The 18,130-nt window shown below is 41.3% G+C and overlaps 2 protein-coding genes across 2 annotated transcripts; both read left to right on the plus strand.

Moving 5' to 3' along the window:
- Positions 1 to 3,266: 3,266 nt before the first annotated feature.
- On the plus strand, positions 3,267 to 9,245 carry prr35 (proline rich 35). The gene is made up of 4 exons (XM_029277981.2): positions 3,267 to 3,322; positions 3,954 to 3,985; positions 6,052 to 7,608; positions 7,968 to 9,245. Exons 3-4 carry the CDS (start codon positions 6,209 to 6,211, stop codon positions 8,785 to 8,787), a joined length of 2,220 nt encoding a protein of 739 aa, XP_029133814.2. The 5' UTR covers positions 3,267 to 3,322; positions 3,954 to 3,985; positions 6,052 to 6,208; the 3' UTR covers positions 8,788 to 9,245.
- A 1,860-nt stretch (positions 9,246 to 11,105) lies between these two features.
- LOC109986750 (toll-like receptor 13) lies at positions 11,106 to 18,011 on the plus strand. Its single transcript, XM_020637533.3, has 6 exons — positions 11,106 to 13,528; positions 13,607 to 14,169; positions 14,244 to 14,391; positions 14,484 to 14,854; positions 15,799 to 15,892; positions 15,966 to 18,011. Exons 1-6 carry the CDS (start codon positions 12,710 to 12,712, stop codon positions 16,701 to 16,703), a joined length of 2,733 nt encoding a protein of 910 aa, XP_020493189.2. The 5' UTR covers positions 11,106 to 12,709; the 3' UTR covers positions 16,704 to 18,011.
- Positions 18,012 to 18,130: the final 119 nt, after the last annotated feature.

Genomic DNA, 18,130 nt, shown 5'->3' on the forward strand with positions numbered 1-18,130 from the left:
AGACTGCATGGGCAAATCAAAGCCTGGTGTAATATCTCCTTGCATGCATTACTGCCAATATCAATGCCTTGTCACAAAATCTTAAGTCACTCAATCTATATGAGGACTGATGTCAGTCAGAAAGTCAGGTGTGATGTCAGTCAGTAAGTCAGGTGTGGTGTCAGTAAGTCAGGTTTGATGTCAGTCAGTAAGTCAAGTGTGCTGTCAGTCAGTAAGTCAGGTTTGTTGTCAGTCAGTAAGTCAGGTTTGTTGTCAGTCAGTAAGTCAGGTTTGTTGTCAGTCAATAAGTCAGGTTTGTTGTCAGTCAGTAAGTCAGGCTTGTTGTTAGTCAGTAAGTCAGGTGTGATGTCAGTCAGTAAGTCAGGTTTGGTGTCAGTCAGTAAGTCAGGTTTGGTGTCAGTCAGTAAGTCAGGTTTGATGTCAGTCAGTAAGTCAGGTTTGTTGTCAGTCAGTAAGTCAGGTTTGTTGTCAGTCAGTAAGTCAGGTTTGATGTCAGTCAGTAAGTCAGGTTTGTTGTCAGTCAGTAAGTCAGGTTTGTTGTCAGTCAGTAAGTCAGGTTTGGTGTCAGTCAGTAAGTCAGGTTTGTTGTCAGTCAGTAAGTCAGGTTTGTTGTCAGTCAGTAAGTCAGGTGTGATGTCAGTCAGTAAGTCAGGTTTGGTGTCAGTCAGTAAGTCAAGTTTGTTGTCAGTCAGTAAGTCAGGTGTGATGTCAGTCAGTAAGTCAGGTTTGTTGTCAGTCAGTAAGTCAGGTTTGTTGTCAGTCAGTAAGTCAGGCTTGTTGTTAGTCAGTAAGTCAGGTGTGATGTCAGTCAGTAAGTCAGGTTTGGTGTCAGTCAGTAAGTCAGGTTTGGTGTCAGTCAGTAAGTCAGGTTTGATGTCAGTCAGTAAGTCAGGTTTGTTGTCAGTCAGTAAGTCAGGTTTGTTGTCAGTCAGTAAGTCAGGTTTGATGTCAGTCAGTAAGTCAGGTTTGTTGTCAGTCAGTAAGTCAGGTTTGTTGTCAGTCAGTAAGTCAGGTTTGGTGTCAGTCAGTAAGTCAGGTTTGTTGTCAGTCAGTAAGTCAGGTTTGTTGTCAGTCAGTAAGTCAGGTGTGATGTCAGTCAGTAAGTCAGGTTTGGTGTCAGTCAGTAAGTCAAGTTTGTTGTCAGTCAGTAAGTCAGGTGTGATGTCAGTCAGTAAGTCAGGTGTGATGTCAGTCAGTAAGTCAGGTGTGGTGTAACTTGATCCAATGGTCTCATTGGATCATTTTTTTTTTAATAGACTGGCTGTAAAACATTTTTTTTTATATAATTGTTGTTCACTGATCAGTGTTATTTGCTTTTGTCATCAAACATGATGGGCAAACTGTCAAAGGATTAGCCCAACAACTCTTAGTTTATCAGAATTAAGTATTTAGATTTCGTTAAAGCCAAAATGTAAACTGTCCTAATTTAAAGAACTCAGAGTGTTGGGTACAATCAAGAAGACTTGTCCTTATGCAGGTTAAAATAATTGGCATCTCAAATTCAAACTGTCTCATCCAGGACAGATTTGTGAATGAGAAAAAGAGACTAAAAGAATTAGACTCACTTCATATACTTACACTTATCAGTTCAAACTGACACAGTATCTGCAGCCGGAGAGAGACAGTCTTTAAACTCACAGCGCCTCCCTTGAGCCCGCACTTTAAGAAGGATCTTTCTCCTGCTTCTCCTCCTCTTACTCCTCCATGTCACAGTGTGCTCCTGTCGTTCTTCCTGATTTACCAGACATCCTCTTTCCCCTGCTGTCACATTTGGTACAGATGGTTAGGCTCGTTGGAGCGGCCTGTCAGTCTCCATTTGGCCGCCTCAACGTGACAGCAGTTCTGATGGCTCGTGAAGGGCCCCCGACTTTCCCAGCACACGGACACACACGGGGCTTGCATGCATGCTTCCCACCCTGCCAGAGGAGGGAAACCAAGAACCTGGAGATGACCCAGAGATGGCTACAGGCGGGGAGAGTCAGGGATGGAGAGAGAAGAGGAGAAACTGAAGATAGAGAAGTTGGGGTAGAATTTAGACAAAGATTAAGAGTTAATGAAGGGTGAGGCATTTGAGCATAAGTGGGAGAAAAAGGGGTAGATAATGAAAGGTCAAGTGCAACAGAAGAAAAAGTAAATAATGTCAGGAAACATATGTCAGTCATTGCCTGGATGTGAGATTACAGCTCATGCAGTAACCATTGAAATGTCCTAAAATACACACTTTTATGTGTGTCCCTCTCTACACCCCTTAGAGAACGGATCAACTTAATCTGATGAAGTTTAAGAGAAAACAAACTGCTACATGAATCATCAAACATCCAGGTGCAGACACAAATTTGCAGAGCTGTCTCTGATCACTGCACACAGAGAGAGTGCAGAGCTCCCTCACTTACAATAAGAACATTATTTTCAGTGTTCAGTTATTAAAGTAATGCTTTACAACATTAGAAGAGCAGATTTATTTTTCTTAAAAACAGACGGTGAAATGGGTATTCAAATGCTTACCTGTCTAAGACAGAGCTGCAAAAGATGAAACCTGGAAAAAGGATATGAAAAGAAAAAGTTATTTTAGATTTTTTTTTATTATTGAGATAGACAGACAGATTGATAACTTAGAATTAAAGAAGTGTACACCTAAATGTTAACAGTCAAATCATTTTATTTTTTCACGTTAAAAAAACAGTAAAACATTTTTTTCTCATATTCATAAACTTCTCATGATAACTTCCTTTTTTCACTTCTGAATTTTCCCATGACAAATGAAAATAGCAAAAAATCCTGGAATTATGAGGAACTGATTGTCAGATTTTGAAAAAGAGATTTTATATTATGGCATTAATAGATAAGCCTTTACTTTTATAAGTTTGCATTGAGCATTTAAAGGTTTATATTGCCCCTGTAAGCTACACAATAGTGGTCAGACCAAATGAAGCTGAAATATATAATAAAAGTAGAATAGATTTCCTCTATTTCTCACGAGGCTGCAGACAAACAGAGAATTAAACACTTGACCTCACAGCAGAGTGAATTACTTGGATAAATGTCCCTGTTGCTCTCCGTAGCCCTAATCATACTAACCTCTACCTTTATTGTAAATTATTATTCTGCATCTTGGCGTCAAGGTGGAGACCCCGTTTGAGAATCCAGGGGGGGAGAGGGAGGAGGGGGGAGGAGGGGGGGGCTGCTGTATTGTAACGCCTGCGGGCAATGCTCCCAGTCAATATATATGTGCACAGTCGCTGCTGTGCTTCTGTTTGAGCGGGACGCGCTGAACCTCAGAGCCGCTGCAGAGAGACATAGACACACACCGGGACGCTCAGAGGTACAGTGAATACATTTGATCTCTACTTTGACATGTTTGTGGTTTTGCATGCAGGAAGGTTATAGTTTGTCTAAATTAGGGGATATATTTTAAAAGTAAGTTTAAAAAGAGGCCTGCTCTACATGATGTATTTCGAAGCAAATAAAAAAATAAAAACTGCACATCTTTTATTTTGAAGGTTTTGTAACAAGAAAATGTTAAATTCAATTTGTTTAGTTTTAAACATTTGTGAGGATGAATATTGTCCCAAAATCTAACAAAATAATTGTTTGTTTTGATTTCCATGAAAACAGTTTTTGAGTTACTTTTCATTGCCATTTCCTCTACACATGTACTATAGCTTTATAAAATTGGTTCTAAAGCATTTTCTGTGACCAAGATTGTAAAGACCTTGAATTAATTTATCAGCATTTAAAATGTTTTTTTTTTTCTGTTTAAGCATACAATTCAACTAATTTAAAATGTTTGTTTGTAGAGAGCTTGTTGTTTTTTAGGTTGTTTGAAGTATAAATAGACATTGAAGAATATTTGTGAATGTCTTACTATTGTTTTTGTTTTTATATTCTATAAAAGAAATAAAACATAAATAAGATAATGACATTTCATGTTTACTCTATTTCCTCTTTTTCAGATAACCACTCGTCATCCTGACCACAATCCAAGGTACAGTTTCTAAATGAAATACGTTGAAATAAGATAAACGCCACAGAACATTTTTCCACAGTGTATATTACTGTACTGCTAGGCGGTCCCGTCGAGCTGTCAGTGGTGTGGTTGCATGTAACTTGTCAAAGCTTTTAGTGTGGTGAACCTCCTTAATTGTAACAATAGATGTTCAAGCGGTTTGGCTTGTTTGATCAGCAGCCCTAAAAGCTTAAAACAAGACCGCAGGGTTTGGATATGGGGCAACAGGGGGGCTAAAGTGCAAAGTCAGTGGACAGCAGAGCAGATAGTAGTGGCCAGGAGAGGAAAAAAAAAAAACACTGTAAAAATGATTTTTATTGATTGGATCGTAGCAGCAGCTGTTAGGCTCCATTATAAGCTCAAAACCCAGGTCAGAGCCCCGAGGCGGACAAGTCAACCAATCAAATGGTCAGCCACTAAGCGAGCCAATTCTGAGGGTCCAATTGGGAGGGCAGTTTGCCACAGCCTGCCAGTCTGTGTTAGACTCACCATGTCTTTCATCTTCACTTTTCATGCTGGCTTTTATAGATGAGGTTGTCTGCTGTCTCTCAATATAACAGGCCATCCATCACCTGTGTGTGCTTCACTGGCCTTTATCTCAAAACTATCATGAACAGTCTCTGGATGAGTGTACTTCTTTCCTTCAGCGTAGACCCCAAACATCCCACAGACTTTCATCTGGTAATAACCCGGGGGAAAAAGACAAAAATAAAAGCCCTCAAAGCAGAGTGTTTCAAATTGAGGAGCGCACTTCATCTCACATCTTCTTTCACTGCAGGGTTCACCCGACGGCCTGGCTTTAAGTCTTAGAAGATCACAAAGTTTCTGTAATTGAACAGCTGAAAAAAGCACATAAGTGCTTAAATTTACTTTAGGGGACTAGAAAAAAGAGATAATAAATTAAACCCATGCCCTTAACTGAATGGAAAATTTAAGATGGAAAAAAACACAAAGATAAAAAAAAAATTCAGACAGTGTACAGTTGATAAATCAAAAAAAGAAAAACAGTGGATTACTTTCAAAGCTGTACAGAAACTGTACAAGCAAAATAATGAATGTAAGAAAAAAAAAAGTTCAACATAATAATAAATTACCTGTCAATAGATTGATGGATGCTGGAAGGTAATTATCCAATCGTATAAAACACGTCCAAATAATGAATCGTCTATCATAGTATTTCAAGTTTTAAATTCCTTTTGTGAACCACCTCTCTTGTTTGACACTTAAATGCCTTACAATGACTTTTAACCTCTTGATAAATGCTCTTATTGCTAATCATGTTGTATAGTATAACCAAACTCTTAATGCAGTAGTACTAAGACGAGACTGAGTTCAGGATAGCAGTTGAACTTCTGCACCATGTCCTGACCCAGATCCCAGTCCAGGCACTAATGACGCCCTTTAGGCATGACGCTAGGCTCTCATTAGGAACCAGGCCTCAAACCCCCGACTCCTCTATGCTAACCACAGCCTGGCCTCCATTGTGCCTGTAGTCGGCCTCCGAGGGTCCAGCCGCAAACCCGAGCAGGCCTGTAAGTGTTTTGAAGGCCCCCTGCACAGGTGCAGTCCCCTGAGACGGCCCTGTTTTCCCCCCAGCCCTGGACCCTGTTAGCGCTTGGTGCTACACTGGAACTAATTAGTAGTGGCAGGTACAGGGAGAAAGGAGTAGCTTGGGCCTCCCTGCAGTTAGGTTAGTGGCATCGCGCAGCTTAGGCAGACAACAAATGTGCTCATATGATACACATAATGTACGTGCATAATGATACAAAGCAGCCTTCAGTGCACACACATGTTTAGCTCAGAAATGTAGGCACTTCATTTGTGCAAGGTGTGTTTTTGTATTCATAAGAAATATTTTTTTTGGTACATTTTAAATGTTTTCTCTATTAATTTGTTTGAGTTTTTTTTTCTAGTTTTCAAGAACAGCTTTATATTTTTCCAATCTTCATACAGAACTATGTTCTGTAAAGCACTGTGGTCAAGCTTGGTTGTTTTACATGTACTATATACATAAAGTTGACTCTATTTAAATTCTGTGTTCACAGGTTCAACAGATGCTGTCTTTCATCTACCTACCAAACTGAGGAAAGCCCTGCATCCAATGAAATGAACCCTAGCAAAAAAAAGAGATAAACCAGAAATCCTTCTTCAACTGATTATCATTATAACAAAATCACACATCCTAAAGACCAAGAAGTAATCATGTCCAAGGACGAGGCTTGTAAAGTGACGTCCGCCAGTAAACACAAGGAGCGGAAGCCTAAGAAGCCTCACTATATTCCCCGGCCATGGGGCAAACCCTACAACTACAAATGTTTCCAGTGCCCTTTCACCTGCATGGAAAAGTCTCACCTGTACAACCATATGAAATACAGCCTGTGCAAGAACTCCCTTTCTTTGCTCATAGAGTCAGACTGGCCATACAAGAAGGGAAACATCCTGCATCCAGAGCAGCTCCGGCCCTTTCAGCAGGCACACAGCATTCACACTAACGGGAAAGACGGTTTAGAGCAGGTAGCAGGGACTGAGGAGAGGCAAAGGCAGAGCTGGGAAGATGAGGGAGAGGACAGAGAAATCCAGGGAGCAGAAGATGAAGAGGAGGGAGGACACGGAGAGGGAGTAGAGGTTGCGAGGTTGACTAAAGAAAGCACTGGAGACAACCACAGAGAAGATGCTACAGAATGTGCGACAAAGAAAACCAAACAACCAGAGTCGGAGTTTCTGATGGCCGACATGCTCTCCCTGGAGAATCAGCTGTTACGAGCGCGCTCGGTCGAAGTCGAGGCTCAGCTGAAACAGTATAAGCTGTCCAAGACTTGTCTCACTGCTCCTGGCTTGTTGTCTGAGCAATGGCGGATGTTAGCGTCCAGCCACACTAAGGCTAAAGCTGAGGGTGCTCAGTCCCGAGTGAGCACCTCAATACCCTGCTACCCTCCTCCGCCAAACTTGGTGGATTACCAGGATCCCACTGGACTCAACCTGTCGATGCTCGGGGTGGGCTACCCCATCAGTCCCAGTCTCTTCTCCTACATGAACTCAGCTTTTCCCACTGCAGCAACGAGTGTAACCGCGCAGACCCACGCACAGCTTGCCCAGTTTCCCTTCCTAGCATCGGCCGCCCAGCTGATGCACCCGACCTCCGGCACCCATGCTGACAGAACTCTCATCTCCCCTCGCCTCTACTACCCTTTCCTATGTGAGCACACATTCGGGGCGGGCACCAGTCAGGGTGACTCCAGCAAAGCCCTCAAAACGTCCACAAACAGTCTAGAAGTGAATCCTCTGTCCAGCTTCCAGCCCAAAGTGAATCTATGGAAAGTGCCTGCCTTGCGGCCGGGGACCGCTGCAGTCAGCCAGGCTGGCTGGGTTTCACCTCTACAAGAGGCTGCAGAGCATGGCTACAGGGCGGGGGACAAAACGCAGGCTACAGCCAAGGAAGGCAAAGCAAGCTGGGGTGTAAAGAGGACAGGGGCGCCACTGGGGAACCACAAGGCACCTGTGGAGAAGAAGCCGGCCATTGGTTTCTCTTTGGACCTTTTGAAGAATATTCAGACTGCATCGACTCTCAATATGTCAGCGGACAAACTTCTCTTCCCTGGAAGGTAAATGTTTCTATTTTGATTCTGTGGTATTGTAATGAGAAGTACATTTGTCTCTTTAACTCTCATGTGATAATCTGAAATGATATGGAACTTAAGGGACAAGGATGTCCACCAATGAATCTGATTCTGTTCATTCTGTTCTACTTTAATCTTTCAACTATTGCCAAGTGTTTGTACATTGGTGGATTTAAAGTTGAATCTCTGTAAATAATATTACAAACACTTTATATTGCAAACACTTTATATTGCTCTTTATATTGGGAGTCATGTTGTGCTATATGAAGAAGAATTGATAGATTGGCGGTCTCTAATGTGTTATATTTACACAAGGCAATGAACTAAAATGTTCCCACCCTTAGTTTACAGGATGCTCAGCTCCAGACTCGACCCTCTGACCTGTGGTACAACGATGCTCTCCCCAGTCCCAACAGTGAAACATCCTCTCTGTCTACCAGCGGGGGACCAAACAGCAAGGACTCCACTGCTCCCCGGACAATGGGGGAGGGGGCTTCACAGTCAGTGGCTACTCTCCTTGGTGATCTTTCCAAGGCATTGCAGGAGTACCAGGAGGCTGAACGCAAAATCTCCCATCTGGAGAAAGAGGACCTCCCCGCCCAACGCCACCTCTGGGAACATTTGAGCAAAATTCGCAGTGAGCTGTCCCACATCCACCAGGCACTGGAGCGGACTGCTCGTCAGAGTGACGGGCCGCTTGACCTGTCAGTCAAGAAGAACTCCACGGATTCTGTTGCTGACCGTAGAATCAGAGAGGATCATAACCTTAAAGATAATACAACAGAGACAGAGGATGAAGACGAGGAGCTGGAAGAGAAAAAGGAAGAAGAGGAGAATGAGAGCGAGAGGAAGGCAATGAAGGCATCGTTGGAGAGTCGTAAGCAGTCGTTAGACATGCTGATCAAAATGAGTCAGGCGTCTCTGGTGAACACAGAGGTTCTGTCTCCAGGTGGTCTTGGCATGAGGCCTAATTCTGCTGAGGCCTTGTGGCCGAGCAGAACAACAAAGTGTGAGGCGGACTCCAGCGTCCTGCTCTGCCCTGACGGTCGCTCAGTAGTGTTCACTGATATACCTCCCTCAGCCAAAACCACCAAAAGACCCCCGTCCATACAGCGACTAGACGCCCAGTTTCCCCCAAGCCCTCTGACAGCAACAGACAATTAAACACATCACCTGTACTGTAAAATGATTGATTTAAGTGCGGTTGACTTTGATTTTCATCGGCTTGAGGAACTCCTTTTGACATTTAATGTGAAAAACCTCCACAATGTTTGCACCTTAAAGGACAAAACAGAGAATGACAGAAAAGTCCTACAAATGCACTATGGACCTTGATTGTTACATAAGACTTTCCTGAAAAGACGTTTTAAATACATCAGCATTTATAAGAATTACCATCAGGACCATTAGGACAATCTATTATTTCCCAACAATGTTGATCCACAACACTTTGAATGGATTGTAAATAATGCAATTATAATATATGTAAAATCTCTTAAATGGTAAAGGCCTTTTATGGACGATGTCATGTTGGGTTGCATTGCACTTGATGAAAAATAATTGTATTATAAACACTGTATTTCTTTGAATAAACAGAGTCAAAAACTAAAAGTACTTTAAATCTTTCAGAGGAAGTGGAAATCAACAAAATACTTGAAAAAAGAACATTTTATAGTTTGTGATCAAATCATACAACGAAATGCTATCACCACCATTAAGGGTCTACATAATGGGTAAAAAGATTGATAGTGGCAGCTTTACCTGAATCTCCTAGATCCGGCCTGACATGGTCAGTTGGCTGTGATAAAGGTGAAGCAGCACCTTAAGGTAAATGGCCATCAGTGAGGTCATTCCCGCCTCCGCTCGGGAATCCAGGAGCTCTCCTCAAAAGGTCAGGGCCTTGAGAGCGGGGCTTAACAAAGAGTAAATAGAGGCTTACCTGTCCCCCCCAGGATGAGCACCTAGCACTGGGCTGCCCTGCGTCCCTTGGCCCTTTCACCAACCTCACACATAACACAAAAAGGCAAAAGGCCATCTGCCATTCCCAGGCAGTACAGAGTGGAATTTCAGCCTTTAAAATTACTGCATAGGTCAAAATAAATGCATTTTCTTTTTAACTTATATCAATTATTATTTGTTTTTTTTAACGGCTTGATAAATTATTACAAAAATTACATTTACAATTTCACTACTCTTTGAGTTATACTTCAAGCCGATATTTGGGAACTATTTGAATCCATTGTACCATGAATTATATTTGATCATTATTACTGCTCTTGAGAAAAAGAAAATGGAAAATAAATTAAAATTACTTGAAGATAACAGAGCACCACAATAAATTGATTCTTTAACAGGAATACAATCCTGAAATTCCTTTGCTTTAGCTTTCCTCCTCCAAAAAAACAAGTTTTCATCCATCCATGTGTATTTCCTAAGCATGTTGACCCAGATATCTCTCTCCTCCTCTCCCCAGCAACATTTTAAGCTTCTACTAAAACCTTCTCAGGCAAGCTTTTTGTTCTGTTTTATATCTTCCAAAATCCCACTGGTTTTAAAACAACATATTTTGGACAGAATCCATCTAAATCTTTTATAGAATTAAAGTTTAAAGGCAACAACACACCAGTTGGAAGGAATGAAAAATATCAATATGGATATCACCAAATATCTGTTGTTTATATCAAAAGCCAATTTGAATGTTTTAAACAAAAACAAAATGATGCAGCATCTTTTTCGGAGTGTCACTAAAAGCAAGATTCAAGCAAATGGCTCCCTCATGTGGGCAAAGTGTTTAGAGGCAGAGGGGTAGCTGCTGTCAGCATTTATACAGCAGGGAGAAAGAAAGAAAAGAAAAAAACTAAAAATGCTAATTCTAAAATGTTTTGTATACACTATAAGTCTCTAAAATCAGAGTTTCTTTAAATATCATTAGGGCAGATAACAGGCAAGTACAAAATGAGTTTCACATCCTTCCTCAAATTGACACGTGTCAAGAGTGCTGAACTGATGGTCATTATAAAAAGCTCAGCTGCAAAGATTAAAGCACCACAAGAGGAGCAAGAAAGAGTAAGTTAAAATATTTTATCACTTTTTGGTTTAGAATATGTTAAATAATGCTGTATATCTAAAATCACTATATATCCAATATTAACAATCAATATTATTTAAGAGTCTGAATAGAAGAAGTAATGCAGTCATGTAAGTAAAAGAGTAGGAAGGAGAAGAGAATACTTATACTATGTACTATATTTATATTCAAATGTTGGTGACCAAGCAGGTCCTCCTGTTGCCTGACATGGACCCTTAATTGAACCTTCGACTTATGTTATATCCAAGTATAGGAGAAATCAACCATTGTTTGAAACTGAACAAAATAAAAAATGCCTAAAAACTGAATTACACACAGTGATAAATGAAAAAAACAAACATATTATTAATAATAATAATAATAATAATAATACATTTTATTTATAAGCGCTTTTCAAAAACTCAAATTCACTGTACAATAGTTAAAAACAGAAAGAACAGCACAGTAAGGACAGACTAACAGACATTGCAACATTACACACAAATAAAGATAACAACAATAAGGTAAACTACAGAAAACAGGAAATACATCACAATCATACATTAAAAGTTTAAAGAGGTGAGTTTTGATCAGTGATTTGAAAGTAGGAGGGTCGGTGCAGTGTTGAATGTGTGTAGGGAGTGAGTTCCAGAGGGAGGGGGCAGCTATGGAGAAGGCTCTGTCCCCACAGGTTCGGTGCTTGGTTGTAAGAGGGGGAGATAGGAGGTTTTGAAGAACGGAGGCTGCGTGCAGGAGTGTGAGGGTGAAGGAGAGCCATGAGGTAGGAGGGGGCCTGGTGGTTAAGGGCTTTATGTGTGAGAAGAAGGATTTTGAATTGGATTTTGAATAAGGACAGGGAGCCAGTGGAGATTTTGCAGGACAGGGGTGATGTGTTCGTGTGTTCGGGTGTGGGTGAGGAGGCATGCAGCAGAGTTTTGGATGTATTGAAGTTTATTAAGGACTTTGAATGATGTGCCGAAAAGGATGCTATTGCACTAGTCGAGTCTGGATGTGATGAATGCATGGATTAGTGTTTCAGCAGCAGAAAATGAGATTAGGGGGCTATATTTTTGAGGTGAAAGAAGACGGTTCTTGTGAGCTGGGTGACGTGGTGATCAAAGGAGAGCTGGCTGTCAAAGATGACTCCAAGATTGCGGATATGGTAAATGGTAATGGACTTGAGCTTATATGGCGCTTTTTTAGTCTTCCAACTACTCAAAGCTCTTTTACACTGCAGGTCACACCCACACATTCACACCCTTTCACACACTGATGGTAGTGATCGCTATGTAGTATCATCCATCAGAAGTAACTAATTCATACACCACCACTGAAGCAGTGTCTTGCCGAAGGACACATTGGACATATTGCCCAGCTGGGGAATGAATCCTCGACCTTCTGGTTGAGAAGCGACGACTCTACCAACTGAGCCACAGCCGCCCCGGATATGAGGGGAGGGGGAGAGAGTGGAGTTGTCTATTGTGAGGGAGAAATTGTGAATGGAATTGGTGAGGGATTTAGGGACGATGATTATTATGTCCGATTTTGCATAGTTGAGAGAGAGGAAGTTGGTGTGCAGCCATGTTTTTATTTCATTGAGGCAGTTTGTCAGGGTATTGATTGTTTCTTCTTCATATCTACTTGTATGGGATTTTTTTCATTACAGCAAATAAAGAGGTAGAGCTGGTAAATGGGTAACAGATGCTCATAGTTGTGCATTTTGCAGAAAATTAGCAGCAGCCATTAGCAGAAGAGGCAAATATTTCCCAGAGGAGAATTAAAAACAGAGCTGGTGGATGTGTGAAATGGCAGTTGTTTCCTTTTCAAAGAGGCCATGTCGGTGTTGTATTCACAAATTCATTGTTTCACAGAGGCGTAAATCAGCTACTGCAGGTTTAAAATCTTAAAATATTTTATGTGTATCATTTATAACTTCCTCATGATGCATTGGTGTTTCTTTCTTAATATAGTTTGAGGTTTCTCTGGTTGAACCTCTTTGCAGTCTGTGAAGAAAAGAAGATGCAAACTGTCCTGTTCCTTCTCCTGCTCTACGCCTCGGCCTGCTGTGGTTTTGGCTTCAGAGGCTGTACTCAGAACATCCCCCAGACAGACACCATGTGGTGCTCCAAAAGGAAGATCGCTAACCTCTCTGATGTCCTTCGCATGATGCCAGATAACATAACTACTATCAACCTGTCTTTGAACAAAATCACAGTCATTCCACCTGGGTTGTTCAGTCAGGTGCTAGGGCTCAAAAAGCTAGACCTGAGCCAGAACCAGCTAAGCTTTCTAAAAGGAGGAGAATTCAGAGGCTTGGATGCGCTGGTTTTCCTCAACCTCACCTGCAATAACATCTCACACATCCACTCCAATGCCTTTGGTGGACTCAGCAGACTCAAAACATTGCTTCTGATCCACAACTTTCTATCAACCATCTCCCTAGATATCTTCAGTTCCCTACCAGCTATTCAAGAAGTTGATCTTTCTTTGAACATGCTGAAGGTTTTCAGCTGTGGAGAGTCCAGTGGATCCTCCAGTCTTGGGAGGCTTGATCTTTTCGCAAACACCATCCAGAAGCTGAATGTGAGCTGTTTTCCCGCCCTTGAGTACATCAGGCTGTCCAACAACTCAAAGCTAGAGCTGCAAGCAGATGTTTTCTCCTCAAACCACAGGCTTAAAACTCTTCTCTGTCAGAGTCTAAATGCAGAAGGTCTACTGAGACTCTCTGAAGATACAAAGAGAAATCTCACTTGGGTGGCATTTTCTCTGTTTGTGGAGAAATCTCCATTAACAATCTGCCAACTTCTAAAAGGAATGGACCAGCTTGAAAAAGTAGAGGTATGTGCACTTAGGAACAGCAAATTCTTTGTTTTGTATACTGTACGTTTAAAGCCATTTGCATTTCATTTGATACAGGTTGACTTGAAAGGATCCAGGTTGCCTCAGAATAACTCCAGCCTGTTGGACTGCCCCAGTCCACCTATGTTTATTATGATGGATGCAAACTTTGGGAATGTGGACCAGTTGTCACTGGGTAGGGGGAATACCAGCAAACTTTATCTCATCAACTTAGGGTTGAGGCAGATATCTCGTACTACATTTGATGGTTACAAAGGACTGAAAACGTTGCAGGTGAACCAAAATAAGCTCATTATTGAGCCTGACACATTCAATGGCCTAACACACCTCACATTTCTAAGCTTTGACAAGAGCAAACTTCATGAAATTGACCCTAACTGGTTTGTCCCTCTGATAAATCTTACACGCCTTTCTCTCCTAAAAAATGAAATCACTGAGTTGCCACCCAAGGGATTCAGTGCCCTTATTCATCTCGAGCAGCTTTATCTGCAGTTCAACCTGCTGAAATACATCACCAGGAAGCCCTTCAGTAAGCTGAGGAGGCTGAAAAAGCTCAACCTCAGTTTGAACATCATTGATTTCATAGAAGAAGGCACCTTTCAAGACCTGACATGCTTAAGGTATAAAGTGTTTTCTGCTCAAGCATCTACTTTCATCACTGTCCATTTATTGAACACATCTATTGGTCCCTTAGATACCTGGACCTCAGTGGGAACCGCATCAAGAGACTGACACCACCTATCCTGTCTGGTCTGACAAATTTAAAGACATTTGTGCTGTACAACAACCGCCTCCATTTCAGATCCTATGAATCTCCTTTCATCAACCTTACTTCTCTGGAGGTATGGTATATTTTTAGTCAGTCATTAATGGTGCTGCATCATGTGAATGATTCTGTCCTTTTTCACTTTTTATTCTTCTATCCAATTTTAAGTATTTGGAGATGAACTACCAGGGGCCCGGTGGTCAAGGCATTGGAAACATTGGACCACACTTCTTCCAGAATGCGCATCAACTTATTTCAGTAGGAATTGGGCACAGCATCAAGCTGGACTTTCACCCTGATGCCTTTGTTCCTCTGGTCAAATTAAAATACCTCCACATAGCAGGAGTTATCATGAAAACGACCAACCTGAGTGCTGTGTTGTCCCCTCTGAAAACATTGAGGAAGCTGACTCTTTACAGGGCAGACCTTGACACTCTGCCTGCTAACCTGCTGTCTCCAGGTAACACACTGGAAATTCTCAAGGTCCAGTCAAACCATCTTCACACTGTGGACAAAACAGTGGTGGATGCATTGCCAAGGTAAAAGAAGCAACAGGAATGTCTCTAAAACAGCTCTTGAAGGAATATATAAAAATGTGAAGTCATATCTATTTACAGATTCTGCATTCAAATGCAGATGCAGATTCTACATGTGTGGTCCATTGGCGTTTTAGCAAGGTTTGGTTGCATTTGACAACAATTTAGCTGTAATTGATTTCTTTATGCAAGTGCAGCTAACACTCATTTTGCACTGAATTGTAAACAATGGTAACACACAGGAAAGGAAAGTTATGGCTAAGTCTTTTACCACAAACTGCTGGCTACACTAGAAGCCACCAAAAATTGGCTGTCGCGACTCGCCCCCAAAGGCTTTCTTGTCTGATGGGTTCTGAAATTGGATAGGAAGATTAAGCAACATTAGAGACTCTTAAGATATTCCCCCCTTATTTTAAAGAAAACAATCATCATCCAATCAATCATCCAATATAGATTGGATTTACTCGTGTTATCTGTCTGAAACATAATCAATCAATCATTCATTATTTGTGAAGTGCAAATTCATAACAAATGTTATCTGGAGACGCTTTTAAAAAGAGCAGGTAAACGACCATACTCATCGTTGAGAAGAATAGGATATGGGGAGATGGAATAAGATGCTGTAAGCTTTCTGGTCTTTGTTGGTATCCCCTTTTGCCGCATCCCCGTATCATCATATCATTTAACCACTGTTGTAGTTTCTTTCTTTGCCATGACACAAAATCCAGACATTCATTTACTTTTCCCTTCCAAAAACAGGACGTCTTTATGTATAGATTTAGGTTTATTTGACTAAAATAGGTTATCAATCATCCTTTTTATCGAGTGTTATTTATATTTTCAAAACGGTTTGTGCCAAGAGAATAGCCAAATACGTGCTGTACCTTTCTTTTTGACCCAATGTCAATTTCTGTTAAGTCATTTTGAATATGTTTTCATATTTCCAGGTTGCGTTTTTTGGATATTACAGACAACCCACTTAGCTGTACCTGTGATAACGCCTGGTTCAAGACTTGGGCCATCAACAACAATTACACACAGGTAATAAGATACAATGTGACAAAGATATGAAATACAGAAATCAGATTTGACTTTCCTTTGATGATCTCTCCAGGTGTCCAACTTGTACAGCCTACATTGTGACAACAACGTGAGGTCTCCCTACCTGTGGCAGCTTGGCGATAAGGCCTGCTCTTTCGACCGGTTGTCCTTTACTCTTTGCATCACTTTCTCTGTGTTGGATATTTTGTTTGTGGTTGTGTGTCTTGCCTGGCACACTCAGGGATCTGCTCTGCGCTACCTAATACTCATCTTCAGGGCAAAACTACGCAGACGTCGTGGAACAGCAAAAGTACAGTACGACGCCTTTGTCTCCTATAGCTCCAAAGATGAGGCCTGGGTGATAGGACAGCTGGTTCCCCATCTAGAGAGACCAGCTGTGGGGGCAAAGGGCCTTCGACTGTGCCTCCACCACAGAGACTTCCGCCCTGGTGCTGCTGTGCTTGAGAACATCGAGTCTGCGATTTACAGTTCTCGCCACACCATCTGCGTGGTGACACGGCACTTCCTGCAGAGCGAGTGGTGCTCGGTGGAGTTTCAGCTGGCCAGTCTGAGGCTTTTGTTTGACGGCAGTGACGTCCTGCTGCTGGTGTTCTTGGAGGAGATGCCTGAGCACTGTCTGTCTCCCTACATACGCATACGCAAGATCGTGCGTAAAAAAACCTACCTGCTGTGGCCTGAGGACCCAAACGAGCGCGAGGCCTTCTGGGTCAGGTTTAGAGATGCTTTAAGGGACAAAGAGGATGAGGACGGAAGAGGAGGAGATGAAGAGTTGGCAAGGCTAATTGGCTAGACAGAATGCAAACTACTTCCACATACTGTCATGGGGGTCAGCCCTATGTTCCCACACTTCTAGGACATTTTCAAAATTAGGTCTTGTGTTCCTAGATTTCCCTTCAATTTAAGCCCTATCCTCCCACAAGATTTTTTGGAAGCAAGTAAATTAATGAATGAAAGAATAATTTCGATATTTTGATCATCAGCAGCAGAAATCGTCACAATCATTACAAGAAAAAAAAAAATAGGCTGATGGAAAAGGGTTTAATATAACATAGATAACATAGAAATAACATAAAAATGTGGGAACATAGGCTCCCCTGTCATGTCATCATTCATTTGACTCGTAGTAAAATGCATTAAGAACTCTTTTATTATCTACTCATTCTCTGCTAAGCTATTTGAGACTGTTAAAAGACTACGCTATTTAAAACTTGAGTATTTATCTTGAAAACCTACTGTATGACAAACACTGAACAAGCTAACATGCCAGGTACAGTGTTCACATACACCATTCCTTTTTCCGGTTAGGTTGCTGCACATGCAAGGAGCCTGAAGTCCTCCAAGTAGGCGGGAGTAAAGACTGTGGCTACTGTCCCGCATTTCATTACCCACTGTCTCTCCCTGGTTTACTACTCTATCCACTACAGGCAGAAAGCCCAAAAATTAATATTTAAAAAAACAAAGTGCATACCCTGTTATGCTTATTAGTGCCAAACTAAATGTCAACTTCACTTACTTTAAATGAAGATTCTTTCCACATTCAGTTGTAATGTATCGTGAGATTAACCATGAAGACCTGACAGTTTTTCTTTTTATACTACACTGTTTTTTTTTGTTTTAAGATTTCTTTTTGGGCATATTGTGCCTTTAATGGAAAGATAAGACAGTGGATAGAGTTGGAAATCAGGGACATAGAGTGGGGATTTGAGCCTGGGGCATCCGCTTGGAGGACCATGGCCTCCATACATGGGGCTCGCACACTAACCACTGCACCACCAGCGCCCCATGTACTACACTGTTAACATGATTGATTGATTCTGCTTTAGAGTTTGGTATTTTAATGTTGGGCTTTGTGGGAATTCACTCTTTTTGAAGCCAGCTGAAGCAGGTACAAAAGGAAAACATTTTTAATCGGTGACCTCAGGTCCAGCTTGGTACAAATTGGATTTTTTTTTTTTTTTTTTTCCATATTTAGGGTGTCCATGTGCTTTACTCTTTTGTTCTGTTCCATGATATTATTGCAATTTAATATTGCATTGCTGGAAAAGTAAAGTAAGTAATGAAATATGTATTCAACTTATGATGTGATGATTGCTTTAAAATAAAAACTTACCTGAAAGTGGTCAAGGCTTCAGCAAGGTTTTGTAAAGAAAAATTTAGCCCAATTAGCTATTAAAAAAAATAATAATTCAAGAACACCAAATCAAGCCAACACACGCA

This window comes from Labrus bergylta, chromosome 21 (assembly GCF_963930695.1).
Source record: "Labrus bergylta chromosome 21, fLabBer1.1, whole genome shotgun sequence".
Classification (NCBI taxonomy): domain Eukaryota; kingdom Metazoa; phylum Chordata; class Actinopteri; order Labriformes; family Labridae; genus Labrus; species Labrus bergylta.

Coding starts and splice junctions, on each gene's coding strand:
- prr35 (XM_029277981.2), top strand. CDS start 6,209: ATGTCCAAGGACGAGGCTTGTAAAGTGACGTCCGCCAGTAAACACAAG. Junction 7,609..7,967: donor AAACTTCTCTTCCCTGGAAG/GTAAATGTTTCT, acceptor TCCCACCCTTAG/TTTACAGGATGCTCAGCTCC.
- LOC109986750 (XM_020637533.3), top strand. CDS start 12,710: ATGCAAACTGTCCTGTTCCTTCTCCTGCTCTACGCCTCGGCCTGCTGT. Junction 13,529..13,606: donor ACCAGCTTGAAAAAGTAGAG/GTATGTGCACTT, acceptor CATTTGATACAG/GTTGACTTGAAAGGATCCAG. Junction 14,170..14,243: donor CAAGACCTGACATGCTTAAG/GTATAAAGTGTT, acceptor TTGGTCCCTTAG/ATACCTGGACCTCAGTGGGA.